At 46.5% G+C, this 19,112-nt stretch overlaps 1 protein-coding gene across 1 annotated transcript; it reads right to left on the reverse strand.

Moving 5' to 3' along the window:
- Positions 1-4: 4 nt before the first annotated feature.
- TMCO1 (transmembrane and coiled-coil domains 1) lies at positions 5-18,373 on the reverse strand. The gene is made up of 7 exons (XM_085068528.1): positions 18,227-18,373; positions 16,808-16,885; positions 13,667-13,726; positions 10,175-10,221; positions 9,472-9,539; positions 5,827-5,971; positions 5-331 (listed from the first exon to the last, which is right to left on the reverse strand). Exons 1-7 carry the CDS (start codon positions 18,294-18,296, stop codon positions 233-235), a joined length of 567 nt encoding a protein of 188 aa, XP_084924654.1. The 5' UTR covers positions 18,297-18,373; the 3' UTR covers positions 5-232.
- Positions 18,374-19,112: the final 739 nt, after the last annotated feature.

Consider the following 19,112-nt stretch of genomic DNA (forward strand, 5'->3'; position numbering starts at 1 on the left):
GAAATTAACATGCCCATGCCGTTTATTTCTTAGAAACAAAGGTCGCGTTATCTTCCGGGAGGAGTTTCTTCGTTGGATGAATGAACAACTGCTGGTGGAATACTCCAGATGGATGATGATTTCAAAACTGCATAGCCTGGCTTCAGACAGGTGATGCCTGGTGCAGAATCCTGTCTTGTTACCTCCAAGGCAGTCTTGTTGCACTGGTCAGGCTTTCCGTGAGGGCTGTGCTTCAGGAGAACTTCCCTGCCTGAGGTGGGGGGCCGAGGAAGCCTCCTGCCTGCTTGGTGGCAGCCCGGGAAGGAGCGAGGCCAAGCATCTTCTGGATGTTCTGCAAAAACAAGAACAAAGAGCAGCATAGCATCAGACTATGGCGAGGGAGACAAAGAGGAAGAAATCCCACCTCTGCTCACTGAACCACAGAAGTGTTAGGGTTGGAAGGGAGCTCTGGAAATCATTTAGTCCAACCCCCCTGCCAAGGCAGGGTCACCTGGACCAGGTGACCCTGGGACACCTCCAGGTGGGTTTGGAATGTCTCCAGAGAGAGACACTCCACACGCTCCCTGGGCAGCTGTTCCAGTGCTCTGCCACCCTCATAGGAAAGAACTTCTTCCTTATGTGGAACATCTTGTGTTTTACTTCATAGCTATTGCTCCTCATCTTGTTGCTGGCCACCACTAGAGTTTGGCACTATCCTCTTGAAACACACCTTTGAGTTGTGTTTCAAGAGGATAGTGCCAAACAGGCCCAGATCCTGTAGCCTCTGCTCATTAGAGAGATTCTCCAGACCCCAAATCATCTTCGTGGACCTTCTCCAGGAGCACAAGTGAAACCTCCCCAGTGGTTTCAACAGATTCAGGTTCTCACCCACAGAGTCTAATCCACCTGGCTACTACATATTGGACCTGTATTCCTATACACTCAGAACAGCTCAGCATGGAGTCAGACAACCATCCACAACACAGCTGGGCCACTCTTCTCCACCTCAACAAAAGCCTCTGAACACCAAATCCGTATTTTGGATGATGATTTTTTCCCATTTCCAGCTACACACCCCACAGCGAGCTGTCTACACAGACTATTTACATACAGTATCTTTGCAATTTAACTGCAGTGCAGGTTCTCAACTCTGCTCACAGGCAGCTGCCCACGGCCCTCAGTTTCCCCAGATTCCAGAAAGCACTGCTGATGGTGGCCATGGCAGCTGGAGGGTCTGCAGGCTGGCGAGGAGGGCTCTCTCCTAATGCAGCCGGAATTTGGGACAGCAGCATGGCAACCAGAGTGAGTGCCAAGTGCAAGTCAGGAGCTTAGTCCCAGAATTAACATGAATGCCAGTGCTGCACACAGAACAATGGGGCGCTGGAGACATGCAGGATAACAGGACATATGGAGCAAACCCCAAAACCTGACTATTGGGATGACCTCATCTGCATCCGAGCAGGGTGTTTCAGTGGAAAACAACAAACAGCAAAAGAATTAATTAGCAGAGCCAGGCATAAGCTAAAAACCTCACAGCAGAATATTTGAATGTTTTTCTCCATTCTTCTGAAATTTCTTTTAAATTTCACAACAGTGCAACTACAAAGAGCCATCAGTTCTTTCAGTTTCATCCTTCACTGTGAGAACTCCACCTCAAAATGCTGCTCCTGCAGTGTTGGCAAAACAGGGACATCTGATGCACGGGAAAGAAGAAAACAACTGTGTCCTCCTCATGTCCCACCTTGAGTGGTAGCTATCGAGACAACAAAAGGAGGATTGTCTTCAAACCTGAGTGTCCTCTCCAGAATAACTGTCAGGATAGGTCAGACTGCAAGGTCAAAGAGCTCTTGAATTTTTTATCATAGAAGGAGAATAAACTGAAAACAAAAAATAATAAAAAGAAAAAAGGCAGATAGTTTTGCAATTCCACAGTAGCTAAAATAAAATCAAGATTCATTCCAGCTGGAGATTATGAAAAGGAAGGTTTTAGCCCACACACAAGGAACACATGAGGAAGAATTACATCAGGTTTTTAGTCCATGGCACACATAAGCCAGCCACTGAATATGTATGAGAGCATTAATTCCTTCCTGTGGTTCCTCTTAGTGCTTCTTTGATCAAGACACGGACAGAAAGGAGGAAATGAGCAGCCAAGGGACAGATTCAGCAACACCAGAGGGTGCTGCAGAGCCAGCAATCCACAGGACCAGTGCCCCGTCAGCTTCCTGCCGGCTCTCCGGCAGAGCAGAGATCCTAGCAGGGATCCATGGAACCCAGGAGGTGTGCATTGCCTCTTCCCTGTTCCTTTTAGCACGGAGAGAGAGGAGAACTGTGGTGCTAAAGTTTATTCCAACTGCTTGAAGAGGAAGGGAGATGACAGTCTGTCTGAATTCCAGACTACACTGTCCAGCATTACCCTTCCATGCAATCCTCCTCCACTCTGGAAGGCAGAAAGCATCACACAGCAGCTCCAAAGCAAGTTTTGCAGGACAGCAATCCTGAAATCTACACAGCTGGAAACACCAGGGATGGAGCAACATCCAGCAGAAACCTTGTCCCATCTGTGTGCCACGTTGGGCAACGAAATCTGAAGAGTCTACTTTCAACACAAGCACGATCATCACCTTCATGAACAGGGAGGGAAGAGTACGACTTAAAGATCCAAATCCCTCATCTGAGCTCTTCTGATCTTTCCTCAAGTGACTGCAGGAAGGACAGGAGCTGCTCCTGCTTTTGTCTTCAAACCCAGAAGGGACCTCAGACAAGGCAGCAGGTGGCTCCCTGTCCTGAGACAAGGCTCTGTGGGAAAATGCAGTCCTGGCAGTAGGGATAATTGCTGGCTCCCCCTCCCACTGGGAACACATTTCAGCGAGAAGCAGCCTAATCTACAGTTCAGATGCGTGTGAAAAGGAAGTGAAGCGCAGCAAACACCCAAGGAACAGCAGCATATCCCTCTTCCCAAAGAGCACAGGTGAAGGCTGGGAGCTCAGAACCAGGAGCAGGGACAGAGGATGTAACCCTGACATTGCACCTCCCGCCCAGCCCAGCAGCAGACTTTCCCAGCTGAAACCCAACAGCTCAAGGACCCTTGGAAGGCCTCTCCCAGCAACCCTCCCCTCTCCAAACAGGAAGGCAGGAGGAACTGGGGGACAGGATTTACGTGCCAGGGAGAGCTGGGAACAGCGCAAAGGAAGTTACTCACTGCGAGGTGACTATTTTGGGAGATGCTGGCCAGGTCACAGGCAGCAAAGCTTCCCAGTGTTTGAAGAGTTTATCACCCCCACATGAAGAGAGTCCCTGATGCTGCTCCTGCCTGTCCCACTGATGTCAGTTTAATCACCGCCCAAGCAGTCTCCCAGCCCCACAGACTCCCCTGCATTTCCCACCAGGTCGCTGTTTTTTCACACACCCGAGTTCCTGTCCTACCTCTGAGCTCCACAGGAACATCTCTCTTCCCTGATTTTGATTGTTTCACAGGCAGCTCCAGGATTTAAGGAGAGACTGAGGGACTTTGGTCTGCTTGGTTTGTTCACAACCTGTTCCCTGATTTTTGGTACATCTCCACTCCTCCTCTTGTGTCAACAGCATCAAGCCAGATACCAACACCTAGACCAGCTCTCCTTCCTTGGGCCAGCACCTGTTTTGAAGCCAACCTGGCAAGATTTCCCCTTCTGCACACAGTGAAATACAAAGGATCACAAAGTCTTCACCTCCAAGGTCACTGAAAGCACGAAGTGCAAGTCTCTGGCACCATTTTAAGCCCTTAATTACTTTCCTGCTCTCTCCCCCTGGCCTGTCACAGCTTCCAAGTTCTCTTCCCAGTGCTGTTATCACCTAGCTTCTTTCAAATAGCAATAAAGCCAAGAGCAGGATGCCAGCAGCAATCACAGCTTCAGTTCTGACCTCTTGTGCAAACTAATGTGTCCCTGCCCTTCCCTCCAGGTAGCAAGGAGGAAGAAGCTGAGCTGCCTGACAGCTGCACAAGTGCAGGAATTGTTAACCACGATCACGTAGATAAGGCAGCACTATGAAGAGTGCAGTCTCACACCCTTCTCCAAAGCAATAAACTCACAGCCCTCCACCACAGGGACATGAGCAGGAACTCTCAAGCACAAGGGCAATTTTTTCCCAGAGTTTTTATGGAAAGCCCAACCCACTGCAAAGAGTTTGGCACTTCTGCTCCTCGGTTCATGCCGCCCACCAGTTTCACCATATTAAACATCAGGAAATGCCCAGCATTAGAACTAACCACAGGAATTATATTTTTGGATGAAAAACCGTAATTTTGGGGGGATTTTTCAGCAAGACAGATTGATATCTGATGGGTGCAGAAAAATCTTGCTGGCAGTGCTGTTTAGTTTCATATCATAATCTGCAACACTGGAGAGAAAGGACTTTCCATGTCACAGGTAACACAAAGCCGCACCAGCCAAGATTGCCTGAAGGAACAGCATCAGACCACAGCATCCTGGGAATTCTGGAAGGTGATCCTAAGAGCTACATATGTTTCACTTCTTTCAAAGCAGCAAACACTGCTCTGGTTACTGGGAAGTGAAAGTTTGTCTTGCTGCAGTGAGGAAGCCCCTGCCTGGCCTTTGGTGCCCTGAAGCTGGGCCTGCTGGGAGTGAGGGGTGGCCAGATGAACCTCCAGGTGATCCTTTCAGAATAAATGATTCCACAATTCATTGTCTGCTTTTGTACAGGACCAGACTGAGATCCATTTCAGCACAAGCACCCAATACGAAGGGCTATGGAGAATTCCATCCAGTAACATGCACTTTGTGACTGAAAGAACTCTGCTATGGAGCTGCTCCATCAAGCTCACCCCAGCTTCTGGCGTAACACAGCATTTCCCTTTGCTGATCTGCTTGAAGTCTTTCTAAGTCCCTTAGTCTAAGTTTCCTTGGCACCCCCCAAGGAAAAGCAACTAGTGGGTCAAGGAGAAAAGCAGCAAGAATTCAGGAAGTGAATCAAAGAAAAGGGAAATATAAATACAGGAGAGAAGGTAATTTGCAGCTTGTTGCACCAGCATTCATCCAGCTCCCAGAGACTATTAACTTATCCCCAGAACCCTCTGGGAAAACTGGAAAATAAAGTAGACTTCTTGTAGCCCTCTGCCACCTGAGCTGCCAGTGAACCTTTCTGAACAGATCCCTTATCCTCACTGATATCCCCACTCTCTTCCAAAAGATGGAAGCATTTGGATGGAGCATTGCTGGAGAAATCTGTGGACCCCACTCTTGCCTTATCACACCAGAACCCCTTTGTTTCACATCCCTAACACTTGGAGAGACTTGATACCAAAGGTAAAGCTCTTAAGACTTTCAAAAATCTGAAAAAACCCCAAAAAAACAGGCAGCCAGCAAAACCAGGAAGGACAAACCCAAAAAAGCAGGTTTAACTCTTTCCTCACTTTTCTATCAACTTTATGGACTGATGACACTTTTACAGAACTGCAAGCCACCTAGGAAGTTTCCCCTAAAGATGCTGCCATTTGTAAAGATATACATATTGCTGTAAAAGTTGTTAATTACTAACAGGTAGGATTTAGATCAGCTTCTGATGGAGACCATGTCTTGGTATAGCAATCCACGAAGTTATCACACAAGTCAGGGATCCATTTGTGCCAACTCTGTCCTAGAGCCCAGGTACAAGTCTCCAGCCAAGTCTTCCAGGCCAGTTCAGGACAGTGATTGTTTTAATGAGCCCAACCTAGAATTGCTTTGAGTATGAGGCACAGGAATGAAGGCAAACACAGAAACTAGAAACAGATCCAAGATGATATGTGCAATACTCCTCTTCCTGGATGGAGATGCGCTTTCCCTGCTCCAGGGAAAGTGTACTCACCTGTCTGATTGACATGGTGCAGAGAATGTAGAGGAAGATGAAGGAGCAGTCAGTGTAATCCTCACCCAGGAGGTTGCGGTGGGAGAGACCTTGGATGTACGAGAGGGGGATAAACGGAAGCTTTGCTACCACTCGGCCATCAAATCTGGAAAAGAGAGCACTGGATCACAACTGGAGACAGCAAAACAACCTCTGGATATAGAAAGAACAAGTGAGCATCTTCAACAGGCCACCAGAGCAGGTAAGACCACATGGAAGGCTAAAAAGCCTTGCTGCCTTCTCCAGCCCCTCTCCATACACTTAACATCAAAGAGGATAAAGACATTGCTCTCTTCAAGCCCTCCACACCCAACCACCCACAGAGTAGGATTCCCTCAGGAACAGTTTTGCCATAGTCAAAGTGTTCTGTAGTGATTTAAGTGATCGACTGGACAAGCTGTTGGTTCATAAAATCTCGGTGTTTTGCAGTTTTCTGGTGCATTTTATTTCAAAAACAGATTTAGCAGATCACTTTGCGGAACACAGACAGCACTTCCATAAAAGATGGATGATTGCCACCCTGCTCTATTGCAGCTACTGCAACAAGACAGACCCTTTGCCTTAAGCAAAACAGCATTTCTTAAGCAGAGCATAAATCAGACACCTTTTCCTTCCCTGGAGCAGCTGTGCCCCTCAAGATGCCCAAGAGAGCACTTAATACCCCCAGTTTCTCTGCATTAGCTCTGGAGGTGAAGGCAGTGCAGAGGCAGGATGATACCGCATATTCCAAGCGGCATGTCCCGCTCCTGGAATCCCTCCAGGTCCACATTCCAGGGCATCAGGCAGAGTGTGAATTTTGGCCAGTTTGCAAAGATTTCTCCCAAGCCAGACAGTCGACTCGATCTTTTGATGTAGATGTGTATGATGCCTCATCAGCATGTGCATATTTGGATGTTATTTTCTCTGCATGTGCTCATTTTCGAACAGGTGTTTCTTGTTTCAAGAGATCCTAAATGAGCCTTCTTTCCTGTGGAGATGCATTCACACAGCCACGGCTCAAACACACGCCAACTTTGTTTACATCTCACAGGCACTTTGGCAAAAGAGCTCGGAACGGATGTTTATCTCCCTGGAACATCCCCCAGCGGCTCTAAATTCTGCGTTATTCCTGCTGCGAGAATGACAAGTACTTCAGCAGTAGCACCCTGAGGTACCTGCTTTTAATTCCAGCGGGTTTTCACAGTTATGAAGAGGTACTGCAAGGCACAACTCTTAGAGTAATGCAGAGAAGTGATTGCATTAAAAAGTTCTTGGCAAGAGAAAATTGAGACACACAGAAGGTAATTTCTCTCCCGGGAGAAATCTCTGGTGGCTTGGAGGCCACTGCTGCTGATCTCACTGCCATCATGTACCTTTTAAGCCACAGCAGTCACTCACAGCAGACACCGTTTGTCTTGGGCAGAACATCCTGCTCTTTGGGTTTAAACCAGCCTTCCTGACACTTCCACATCCTTCCAAGACAGTCCAACCTGCTGCCCCATTACTAATGACACTCCAGGAATGAAAGCAGGTCATCCCAGTGATTTTCATTTTGGCTGAGGTGGCACATGGGAATGGTGAGGTGCTCAGCCAGAGTAGCAGCATCTGCAAAGTACACATCCAAAGGGTGGCACATCATGCTGCTTCCACACAATTCCTGCTCCTTTTTTCCCCAGAGCCATGTACTCATTCAAGAACAGGAAAAGCAGCAAATGTGGCTACAGCCATTGCAGGTGTCAGCCACCCTTTTCCTCCTTTTCCTACCACACCCACAGTGCCTCCATGGACACCCCAGGCAGTAGCAGCTTCCCAGAGGGAGCCTAAGAACCTCCTGAATCCTTAAGTGAGCAAAAAGCAGCTGTTCTTTACAGCATGTCAGGACACTGACAGTACATGAGAACCAGCACCAGCCACTCTGCCTGCTTCAGACAGGGCACATACCACCCACCAAAGCTGCCATTTGACTCAGATTCACTGCCTACTTTGGACTGAGACCATGAGCAAAGATTTGATTATTTAGCCCCAAAGGTCAGGCAGCCAAATCTTCAGATTTTAATTCCATAGCCTCAGCTATTGGCAATAAAGCTGAAACAATCAGTGAGCTCTCTGGATACTCCTACTGCTCAGATTCCCTCTAAAGAAAGAGGCAGTTAAAGTAATATATGCCCAAAGGTTCACATCAATTCTCTGTTCAGTAGCATTTTCTCCGTGGGCAGGAATCCTCAAAAGAGGAACAAATCAAGTAAACTTGGTACAAGTTTATTGGTTTCTTCTCCTTTTTTCTCAAGTTAGTATCTATTGAAGGAGGAGCCATCTAAAATTTAACCCAAATCAACTCCTTTCTAAAGCTCTTAACAAACTTACAGCTCTGCAACACTTATTAGTCACAGAATACTAGGCAGAACAACAGCCTCTTCCCACTCTTAGGAAAATGGGCACAGTGGGGTAAAGAATTTTTAGTTTGTTTTTGAGTTTGCTTCAGGGGCAGGTGCTGGTGTTTGTATTGCATCCAAAGAGCAAGGCAAGCATTTACAGTCCTCAAGGGCAGCACTACAAATGCCCCTCAGATACCTCGCTGCTCATGGTGCACCTCCAGCCCTGCTCAGGGCTGCAGTGAAATGACACATCAGTGACTCAAGACTGTACCCAAATTTTTAAAGTCCTGCAGTGTTGGGTTGCTCTGCTCCGCTCAGAATGCTCGATGCTGAAGTCTGACTAAGCTGAATAAATAAAGGATCCACACAGTGGCACTTCTGTTATTATGTTACCCCATGTTTGCAATTCATCCACCCACAGATCTCCAGTAAAATAACAATTGACTGTATCCTGGGGACTGCCAGCACAGAGGCCACAGGCTTTGGTGCCCAAGAATGTATATTCCTGTTTGCAGGGCAAATACATTGCCCAGATATCAAGCAGCTCCTAAAGGTTATCCTAACAATATTCATGTCATCTTCAGATTTAACAGTCAACAGTTCATCTTTCAAGTGAATCAAGTTTTAAAAGCCAAGCACAGCCTTTCAGATTTGCATATCTGAAACAAAGCTGTCCATAACCTTGCAAACCAGTTTGGGGTTTCTTGTCTGTTAGGTTTTTTTTAAACCACACCTATCCCAGGTCACTTTTAAAGCAAATGAAGCTTGGAGCCCATGCCTGGGCCTCTTTATATCTGGACTCTGATTACCTCAAGGAGGGCAACAAGAAGCTCTGCAATTACAGCTCATTTCTAAGAGCAAGGGAGCTGACCCAGATTTGTTTGCAAGAGCATTCTTTGGTCACACCATTACAGCAAAGCCAAAGCAGCTGAAGACTGAAGCTGTTTGCCTGACATCTACTAAACTTGCCCTTATCAGGATGTTCCCATGCAGAAAGGATATTAAAGCTTTGTCTAGACTGAATGCAATTTGTTCAATTTGGTTGTGTTTGGTACCCAATGCTCCCTCTTGAGCAGAACGTGCATGTGGTGACCAAACCACTGTTATCTTCATATGAAATATAGATCCATTTATTTTTTTATGGTTCTTGGCTGGACAATGTAATTGCTAACACTTCAGATGATGAAGGGAAGGTGGAAAAGATATTCACTGTAAAAAAATTAAGAAAAAGATCCAGGAAGTTGATACTTACATGGAGTTAAACATTCCCATCAAGGCAGTGAAGCAGAAGCCAATGGCAAACATGGATTTCATCCGAACCTGCAAGCAGAAAGGTCAGAGATAATGAAAACAACAGGCTCAGACTGAGGTATTATGAGCTCACACCCTTAAAAACAGCCTTTGTGCAGATCACTGAAATCAACAGGGTAAAAGGATGACCCAGGAGACAGAGGAGTTGTAAGAGTGACTGGTAAAGTCCTGAAGGGAAGTTTGGTCAACAGCTGGGTAGAAAGGCAGCCACAGTGTTGGCCACTGATGTGAAGAGCTGCTTCTGGGGGACAAAACCAAAAACTGCTCAAGAACTGTCCTGTTACCTTGCACAGGCTGGTTTTACTTTTTCCTTAAGCCCATAAAACCCATCGGGGGAGTTCCAAGGGGATCCCCAGCCAGGATAATTACCATGACCAAAGTTACAGGAAGTCAGAAAAATTAATTCTACTTTGAAAAACATCATGGAGACTTATAAAGATGAAAATAGCTAAGGTTTGGCATCAGATGAGGTAGTAACTGCTGGAGAACTCTGTGGCTCATACTAAAATCTGTAGCTATTAAAGAAAATCCAGAAGGACCATTCCACAGGAAAAGCAGCTATGTCTGCCAATTGAACAAAGTCTTTCTGTTGGAAAACTGACTGAAATCTTCAGCAGCTGGGAACTGGCTTTCAATTTTCATACCATTGACAAGTCCCTGTTGTTATTCTTCAGTTTCTCTTCTTGTCTCTCTGGAAAGACAAAACCAACAATTATAATCAGTTATGTCAACCTAGAAACCAGAGTGTTTTCATTTCCAGGAAATCTTAACCTCTTTGGCTCTCCAAACTAATAACACTTCCAAAATCAACTCCAGCCCTCTTTGCCAGACAGTAGAAAGTGAAAAACTGTACATAGCCAACTGCTTCTCCGCCACAGCAACATGCAGCAAGTCAGGCACAAAGAGAGGAGGCAGCTGGAATCACACATTCAGCACTTTTGAAAGAAATGCACCCGATGTCAGATTTGCTAACTCAACCAACACACAGGAGCATGAGCACTGCTGCCAGGAAACAGAGGCAGTGCTCCTCTACCACAGTTCCCAAAGAGAGGAGTCTCCATTTGCTGCACACCATCATAAACACATTGATTAAGTAAGGATTTCCTTTGGAGGTCTCAAAAGGGAAAACCATACATACAGCTGAGAGCTGCACCTCAGCAACACCGACATCCTGCTGGCCTTAGTAATGAATTTTGCACCCTTCTCACACCTAGGAGATTCTCCAAAGAGGAAAGAGATTTCCTACATGAAATTCAGTAATGTGTGTATTACTGTGCTTTGCATAAAATAGTTTCATTGGAAATTTAGTCTTGAATCACCACAGACTTCAGAGATACTCAGATTTTCAAGAGGGCATTTTCCAGGTTCCTCACTGAAGGGCTGCTCTGACCTTCTGCATTATCCACTGTCTGTCACCTTTGCTGTCCCATGTCCCCATCATCCCTTGTGCCTCTCTCACACTGAGGATCCAGAGGGGCAGCCAGGGCTGGGAAGCAACAGCCAGCTGAACTAAGGATGTAGATAATGAAGGAATATCCAAAGAACAGCATGAGTGAAGAGGGGAGGATGCAGAAGGACTGCCAAGGGCTATCCAGCATGGGAGTTTCCAGGGATCCCCACTGAAGTTTCTGAACAAGAGGCCCACAGCACAGAGGCTCCACAATTCTCTCCCAGGCCCTGCTGAGCACACGGACTCACCATCAGCGCTATGAAAAGCAATAGCAATACCCTACCCAATGTCTTAGAAGCCTCTTTGCCATTTCCATTTGCTCCTAACTACAAACCATCCCCTCTAGCAGGAACCTTCCAGACACCTGCTTCCTGACCCAGGTGGAAAGCTTTGTCCTGGGACATTTCAGCAGCCACAGGCCAGCTCTTCAGGAATCACATTTGGCACAAATACTTGTTTTTTCCCCTCTGCTGCGTAACTAACCATCTATTTAGGTGGGCTAAAGGTTACAAAGAGGAAAGAACACAGCCCTGGCTGCCCAATATACCTGACCTGTCTCTCACGTATTTCTACAAATGCAAAATGAACATGCTCTGGGTGATCTCCCACCTTGTATAAATGGTCTATTCCTTTCCAACTCATACACAAGCAGCCTGTTAGGTACTTTGCTATATAGCTGGGGCACAGAGAAAAAGGACTGGGTCAACAAGCAGCTCCCTGGAGTCCAAAATCATCTTATTGTGCCCATTGGAACATGGACCATGAGAATAAAGGAATACAGATTTTCCAGGACTGGGGATTTTTGCTTTGTTTTAGTTTTGCTGTTCATCCAGCACTCACGTAGACTCCTGCAAATGTCACTGTCTTTTTTCCAGGAGCATATGGACACAAAAGCAGTAGCAAAGTTTAAACTAACAAATTATCTCTTTAAACAGAAATGACAGAAGGCTACACCAATGCTAAAGGTATCCTGTTCCAGCACTGTCAAAGGTGATTTAGACACAACCTGACAATTGGTGCATTTTACACTTAAAAATAATTTTTTTTAAGTAGGAAACACCAAATTAAGCCTTCCCATGCAACTTTCCCCCTACCTCCTTGTGCACATGCATGATTCATTCCTTATGAAACCAAGTAATATCATCCACAGACCCCCTGTCTTATTCTGTGCATGGAACAGATGGCAACTGAGGCAGGTCTGTATCACAGCTGTTACTTATCCATAAAGCCTCAGCTCAATATTTACTTTTTGTTAACTAAAATGGTAGAACTTGGAAGAACTCCAGCACAAGTAGATTTGCTGTGACAACAATGCCCCATCTTGCAGAATGATTTGACATCCAGTAAGTTATTGAGATCAGAGATTTCAAAACCATTTAGCAGCTGTGAGTCATTTTCTGGAAGTCCAGTGTGACATTTTGGGCCTGATTTTTCAGAAACACCAAGAATTCATCTTTGCCTGAACACAAATCAAATACTGAAGTTATGCTTCTTAAAAAAAAAAACCTACAACAAAAAAAATCAGTGTCAGAATCTTAGGCTTGGCCAGCAAGCATCACAGCAAACAAAATCAGTGGTCATTTCCTAAGTTCTGATCTTTGTCCCTTTGTGCTTTGTTTTTCATCTGCAAAACAAGATTATTTCAGTGTATAAAAATTGGTGAAGCATCTGAAGCCCTCAGATTCTACTGTTTATTGGTTTAGTCCAAGCACAAGTAAAATATTGTCTGCTAGGAACACAGCTTGGATGGTGCCTTGCAAAAAAATCATTGTCACATCTTTTTTTTATTTAATGTTATCTGCAGTTGTTACATATGGTCACTTTCAAAGTTGCCTTATCCACCAAGCAGTGTTCATCCCACGCAGGGATTAGTCAAGATTAAGAACTGAAATGCACAAGAGGAAGCATTTTGGCTCCTGTCCCTTCAGGAATCTAACGACAACAGGTTTTCTACCTAGGAAGAACCGTTTGAAGATGTGTTTATAATTCCCAAGCTTTGTACAGATCAAATGACTAATCCAGCTACCTGGTGTTACAGAGGAATGAGGAAACCAACTCCCAGGAGCTCTCAAAGTGTTCCTGCCACGATCTCTGTAATAACTTATCTGAGCTTTGCTGCACGTTGCGAGTCCTGCAGATAGCAGAACTTCCTAAAGCTCACGTCCCTTAAACATCTCTTACCTTGTTCTTGCTTAGTTCAGGACTCTAAGAGTTACCCCAACACAGAAAGAATTCAGCTTACAGACAATGAAAAACAATGGAAAAATAAATCACTTCCTAAAACTGAGCAAAACTAATTTATCAAACTTGAAATTAATGAAAGCACAGTCAGAGTTAACATGAACACCTTCAGCTCTGAAACAGTCAAATGAGGAAAAAAAATCCAAAAATCACAGAGTCCTATAGCTATTGCAAACTGCCAGTGCACTGCAGCAAAGTATTTTGACAGCTGAAGTTGGTAATAGCCATGGATATCAAGGCTAAAATGGGAGTGAAAGTCAGGGAGCTCAGCAAGAGGTGCTGCTCCTCTCAGTGATCCACCCATTTGATCAAAACCACCAGGAGGTTGAGTATCTCCTGCCTTAGGAGAGTAAGGCAAATGAATAAATAGCCTTGAAAGGAAGCAAAGGATAATCACTTCCATAAGTTTCTCAGCTTTCCACCATTCTTGAGGCACCAGTCTTACCTATCTTCTTTTTCTGCTGTCGGCCTGCTGATTCAGTTATTGTTTCCTTCTTCTTTTCCACTGCAAAATGAAAAGATATTCCATCATTTCTGCACAAGGATACCACCACTCCTTCTCCATACATCAAACAAAACATGTTATTCCTTTGAAGAACAGGGGCACAAAAGGCAGCTAGGTATGACTAAGGACATATTCAGAATCAGTAAATTATCAACTAGCTAGGTTGATTACACCGCTTAAAAACTATCATTAAAAAAATTTAAAATCCTGGGTAAGACAGAAACATATTTAAAGGGTTAATTTTGAACTCTGTCAAGAGCCAATTACATTGTGGACTGAGCAGTCTGGGGACAATTTTGGCTCAACTGACCCTTGCTGATTTGTCATTAGTATTAGACAGTACTTTTGATTCAGCAAGTGGAATGAAAAGAGCTTTGTGGCAAGCTCTGCTCCTGATTATCTGCAGTGGGAAGCAGAATACAGGAAAGCCTGTGTTCTCGTACATCCCTTCTTCACAGGCAAGCATTCTCAGGGGAAATGCTGTCCAAGCAGCCAGCCACAGCCTTGCCATTGTATTTCCAATATTTTAAAGTAGGAGCCTAAGTTCAAAGGTACTAAAACCCTAAATCAGACGTGCACCAAGCCCCTGCAACCAACCAGCACTGCAGCAAACCAGGCTAACAGAGCCAGCACAGGGAGCTGGGAACACAGCAAATGTGCTGCTCAGCTGCAAATGAGGTTCTGGGACAGCAAGAAGGGCTTTTCTGGGAAGCAAGAGACATTTTCATTCAAGACCTAAAACAAGAGTGCTACAAGAAGCAAGGATGATGAAGCATGGCCATGGTCTAACAACAGATAGTAGCCCATTTTTACTTTAAACTCTGTGTACCATATCAACTCTACCAACAGAAAGCCTTGGTCATTGTTAGCTCACAGATACCTGAGTGCTAGGGCTCCCCTCCCTCATGAATTACCAGCTCAGCACAGACCTTCCAGCCCTGCTTTCAAAGCACAGAACAAATGAAGAAAGCCAACCTGCGAAGCCACACCAGGATTTGTAGTGCTGTCTTGCAAAATGCCTGTGAGTCAGTCACAACTGCTCAGAAAATCACACCAGCCCAGACAAGCCACCTAAACCCCATCCCTCCATGGCAATGGAGTGAGACACAACTGCTTTTTCCAAAGAACAAGAGTATCTGTGATGGGCAGGCTAGCACAGGGAAGAAAACAGGGAGCTTGTGTCCCTAGGGAATACTGGAGAGAGGTGCCAGATGACATAATGCACCCAGTGCTCACAGAAGGCTGTCTCCATAACCTTCCTTATGCCAAATCCAGATGGGGAAACTTATCAGTCCATCTTTACCCTGGTCCACAAAACCCCATGGCCACAGCTTTAAACTCTAGACAGTGCTACTGGGCCTTATGCCAATCCCAAAGAACTTCCAGTGCCAATCCCCTTATGACTGTTGGGCAGTCTCAAAGCCTGTCCATGGAAACATTAATAACAACACATCAGAAATTCCAGGGACAGCCTTCAGCCTTGCAAATTTACCCTACATTTACCCAGAACAATCTCTGCAGCAGCCTCAGACAACACTGAGACTCTCCCTAGGAAGGAGAGGACAGGAAGAGATGAAACTAAGGAGTAACAATGTCTGCTCAAGCACACTACTCAACCCCTTTGTTTTTGCAAATCCTAAGGATCGCTAGGACTCTCACGGGAGAGCTTAAAGATCTCAAATGTGTTTTTTCCTGTTTCAGATGTGTTAGATAACAGTTGAAAGGTGTGGCTCAAGTGGTCCACTTGGCAAGTTGTAAGCCCTCAGGTCAGCCAGCTGTCCTCAGCGCAAGAGAGGAAGAGAAAAAAAGCAAAGCTGAATTTTTACTGATTCCCTATGCAGCTTTACCTTTTTTTCTTCCTGGGGGGTGGGGAATCGAACAAGGAGATCAGAAACTAATTGAGATGCATGAACCTCACATCATTCCCTTCACAGATGATAGCCTAGATACCAGGAGAGCTATAAAAGCAAACAGCATTAAACTCTTACAGCAATCATTAAACCCTAGAGATTAAGTCCTGCTAACTGCTTTTGGAATTTAACAGCAGAAACACGAGAGGACACTAAGTTTGCAGCTGGGTTCAACTCCTTCTCTAACTTGCTCTTCTGGGGCCAATTCTATCCCACGCATTGGCCAAGTGGGATTCAAGTGAGGCAGCAGAGATGCAATCCCCATCTGCTACTGCTGTGGTGACAAAAGCCCCTAATGTCGGAGCTGGGACACAAACGTGACTGCACTTCAGCTCCTCAGTTTATACTGCCCAGGGGAAGGCTGCAGTAAGCTGGGCTGGCAAGAGCAATATGTGATGATATCGTTCTCTCATGCATTAAAGAGCACTGGCATCACGATGAAATATTGGTAAGGAAAAACCAGCTCTAGTCTGGCCCCAGTTGTCATGTGCTGTCTCTTACTGCTGTAACTTGGGCAGGGTGTACACAGTTGAGTTTGAAAGGTCAGAATTTCTGCTCTGCAACTTGGCTTCTGATACAGACAGGTCCATTTAAACACTCCATGCTCCCTCCCGTTTACCACTTCTCTTAATATATGATGCAGGTCTTCTGACTGCTCACCCTCAGCTCCCTTATCCTTTGTTTAACCACTCCCAGGCCACTCAGACCACCTCTCTATGGGATGAACCTGGGACTTATTTCCTAATCCATTCTATTTGTTTCCAGTTTACATTAGGATAATTTGGTTTTACATCAGCTGATTGCTCAGACCTTTCTGTGGTGGCTTTGTCTTTACTCATCCCCCACTATTAATCTTAATTTTTAATCTTTACATAAAATGCTTTCCTCTCATGCTATTCATTATTCAACTCATGTCATCCTTTCTACAGACCTCAAATTCTCCTGTTTACACCTGAAAGGCAGAAATTGCATCTCTGAACATCCTTCAGGCATTTATTTCAGACACTTGCTATTCATGTTCAGAAAAAAAGATGCCAATACCATCTCTTACTCCCTCCTGTCCTCCATTGACAGGAGGGGCAATTTAGACAAAGCAAAATATCTTTGGCTGAGCTGCCTGCAGCAGAAGACCAGAATTAAGCATAGAAATAAGCCCATGAGGAGTACTTACATTTCTTGCTCTGCTTTTCCACTTCAGCCTTTAATCTCTTGTATTTGTCTGTCCGATAAACCAGCACCCAGGTTATACCTGAAACAAACACTCAGCCAGTGACGAGGTGAGTAAAGAGCCCCTACAGCAATGGTGACATGAGTGAGCAAATGCATGTGCAAAAATTAAACTTTATGTCTACAAAACCACAGCCAAGGGAGCACAAAGCACCAGCAAGCTGCACCATCCCTTCCCTTCAAATCCCTCGCTCAAGTTCCACGTAAAACAGACATATGAAATAAACTATATAAATAAAACTTAAAAAAAACTTTTGGTTTTTACTTTTATACACCATGTATAAAATAAACACCCCCAGAAGTGCCCAGCTTCAGTTCCTTTATGCCATTATTTACCAGCTGTTGCTCATCTTAAAATCCAAGGCAATAAGCATCTTTGTGCTCTACATTTCCACAGCACCTGATTAAGGCCTGAGGAATAACTCCTGGTCCTACCAGGACCTCTCTGTTAGCAGCACCACATTTTGAAAAGGCAAATTAAGCCATTAGGCTAGAAGAGACCTCGAGAGGCTCTCCAGCCTAAATCTTTGCACTTAAACATGACAAAACCCAGTTATGCCAGCAGTGCAGAACCACTGTTTTGTGTGCAATATCAGCCCCTACACAAAACTTCTAACCACTTTGTTTGGGTTTCTTTTTTTGACTTTGGCTTGACAGCAGGGCTGTGCTGCCGAGTCCCCTGAGCCACCAGCTGCAGAGAAGGGAAGCCTGTAAACTCTGCTGTGACAGGCAGAGGATGTGCACACCTCCTAACCCCAAAAGCCAAGCACCAGGGCTCCTAGCAGGCCACATTCCACTGGGGATTGTCCCTGCCCTTGGATGCACAGAGATGGTGTTGTGCAGCTGTGGGATGAAGATTTGGGGACAAAGGGGATTTGGGGATACAGCACAATGCTGGGAAGAGGACCTCTGACTCCTGACTACCCCAAAATGCACCTATCCAGCACAGCCTTAACAAGCTGCACCGATTTCAACCACTGAAATGTAAAAAAACCTTTTCAAGTAGCCTAAGCCACCATCATTGCAGGGTCAGGCGATTTCCTCACATCCTCCCCACAAGAGCTATGGGGGAAAACCACCATGTCGTGTTTCACCCTGCAGCAGCCTCCCTCCCTCCTTCGTGAGGGAACAACCCCAGTTCCCACCGCTCGGCACCAGAGCTCAGCGCTGCTCGGGAGTGATTCACCGCTGTCCCCTGGGGTGCCCGTGAGGGGTTCAGGCGACCCCGAGTCACCGAGCCCCGCTCCACAGCCCCCCTGGCCTGCTTCTCGCCCCTCCGCAGGGCCCCCAGTGCCGCCCCTTCCCAGCGCTCGGGAGAGCTGCCGGCCGCTCCGCGCACACAGCCGCGCCCTCCCCGGCTCACCCTCGGCCAGCAGCGCGGTGCAGACGGAGATGAACACGATGAGGAGGGTGTCGGCGAACATGGTGCTCATGGTGCCGTCACCGCCCCCGACCCGGCAGCGCCGCCGCCAACCCGGAACGGGACCCCACACCCGGAAGCTGCCTCCGGCGTTGCCTAGCAACCCCGGAAGCGACCACCTGCGCTTCCGGCTGCGAGAAAAGCCGCGGGAAGGGCGAGGGGCGGGGCAGGCGCGGCGGGCGCTGCTCTGATTGGGCTAGGCAGCTGTCAATCGCGGCGGCGGGCGCTGCTCTGATTGGGCGAGGCAGCTGTCAATCGTGGCGGCGCGGTCCCGCCCCGCAGTGGGGCTGAGGGGGAGGATGTTGTCATGGCGGCGCGGCGGGGATGGAGCCCGCTGCTGGCCCAGCGCCCCGGAGTGCCGCACATCTGGGCGTGCTGGGCTCGCGGAGCAGTTCACAGAATCAATTAGCTTGCAAAAGACCTCCGAGATCATCCTGAGTGCAACCTGTGATCCAACACCACCATGTCAACCAGGCCACTCAGTGACACGTCTAGTTTTCCCTGAAACGCCTCCGGGGACAGTGACTCCATCAGCTCCCTGGACAGCCCGTTCCAACGTCTAATCACCCCTTCTGTGAAGAAATTCATCATAATGTCCGACCTAAGCCTCCCGTGGTGTATTTTGACACTATAAAGTGTCTGCTCTCCCCACACCTTGCTGGATGTGGTGCCTGAATTCACTTGCCAGGGGAGATGCACAAGGCGTTGGCTTCGCCCAATGTTCCCCTCGCAAAATGGTTGGCTTGGAGAAGCCTTCCTGGTTTCTCAAACTCTGTTCTGGGTTAATTTGCCAGTGGCGTGAATGGAAGTGCTCAAAACCAGCTTGGCC

This window comes from Lichenostomus cassidix, chromosome 8 (assembly GCF_008360975.1).
Source record: "Lichenostomus cassidix isolate B80296 chromosome 8, HeHo_3.0, whole genome shotgun sequence".
NCBI classification, from domain to species: Eukaryota; Metazoa; Chordata; class Aves; order Passeriformes; family Meliphagidae; genus Lichenostomus; species Lichenostomus cassidix.

Coding starts and splice junctions, on each gene's coding strand:
- TMCO1 (XM_085068528.1), bottom strand. CDS start 18,296: ATGAGCACCATGTTCGCCGACACCCTCCTCATCGTGTTCATCTCCGTC. Junction 10,222..13,666: donor ACAGCAGAAAAAGAAGATAG/GTAAGACTGGTG, acceptor TTGTCTTTCCAG/AGAGACAAGAAGAGAAACTG. Junction 5,972..9,471: donor ATGGGAATGTTTAACTCCAT/GTAAGTATCAAC, acceptor TCTCTTTTCCAG/ATTTGATGGCCGAGTGGTAG.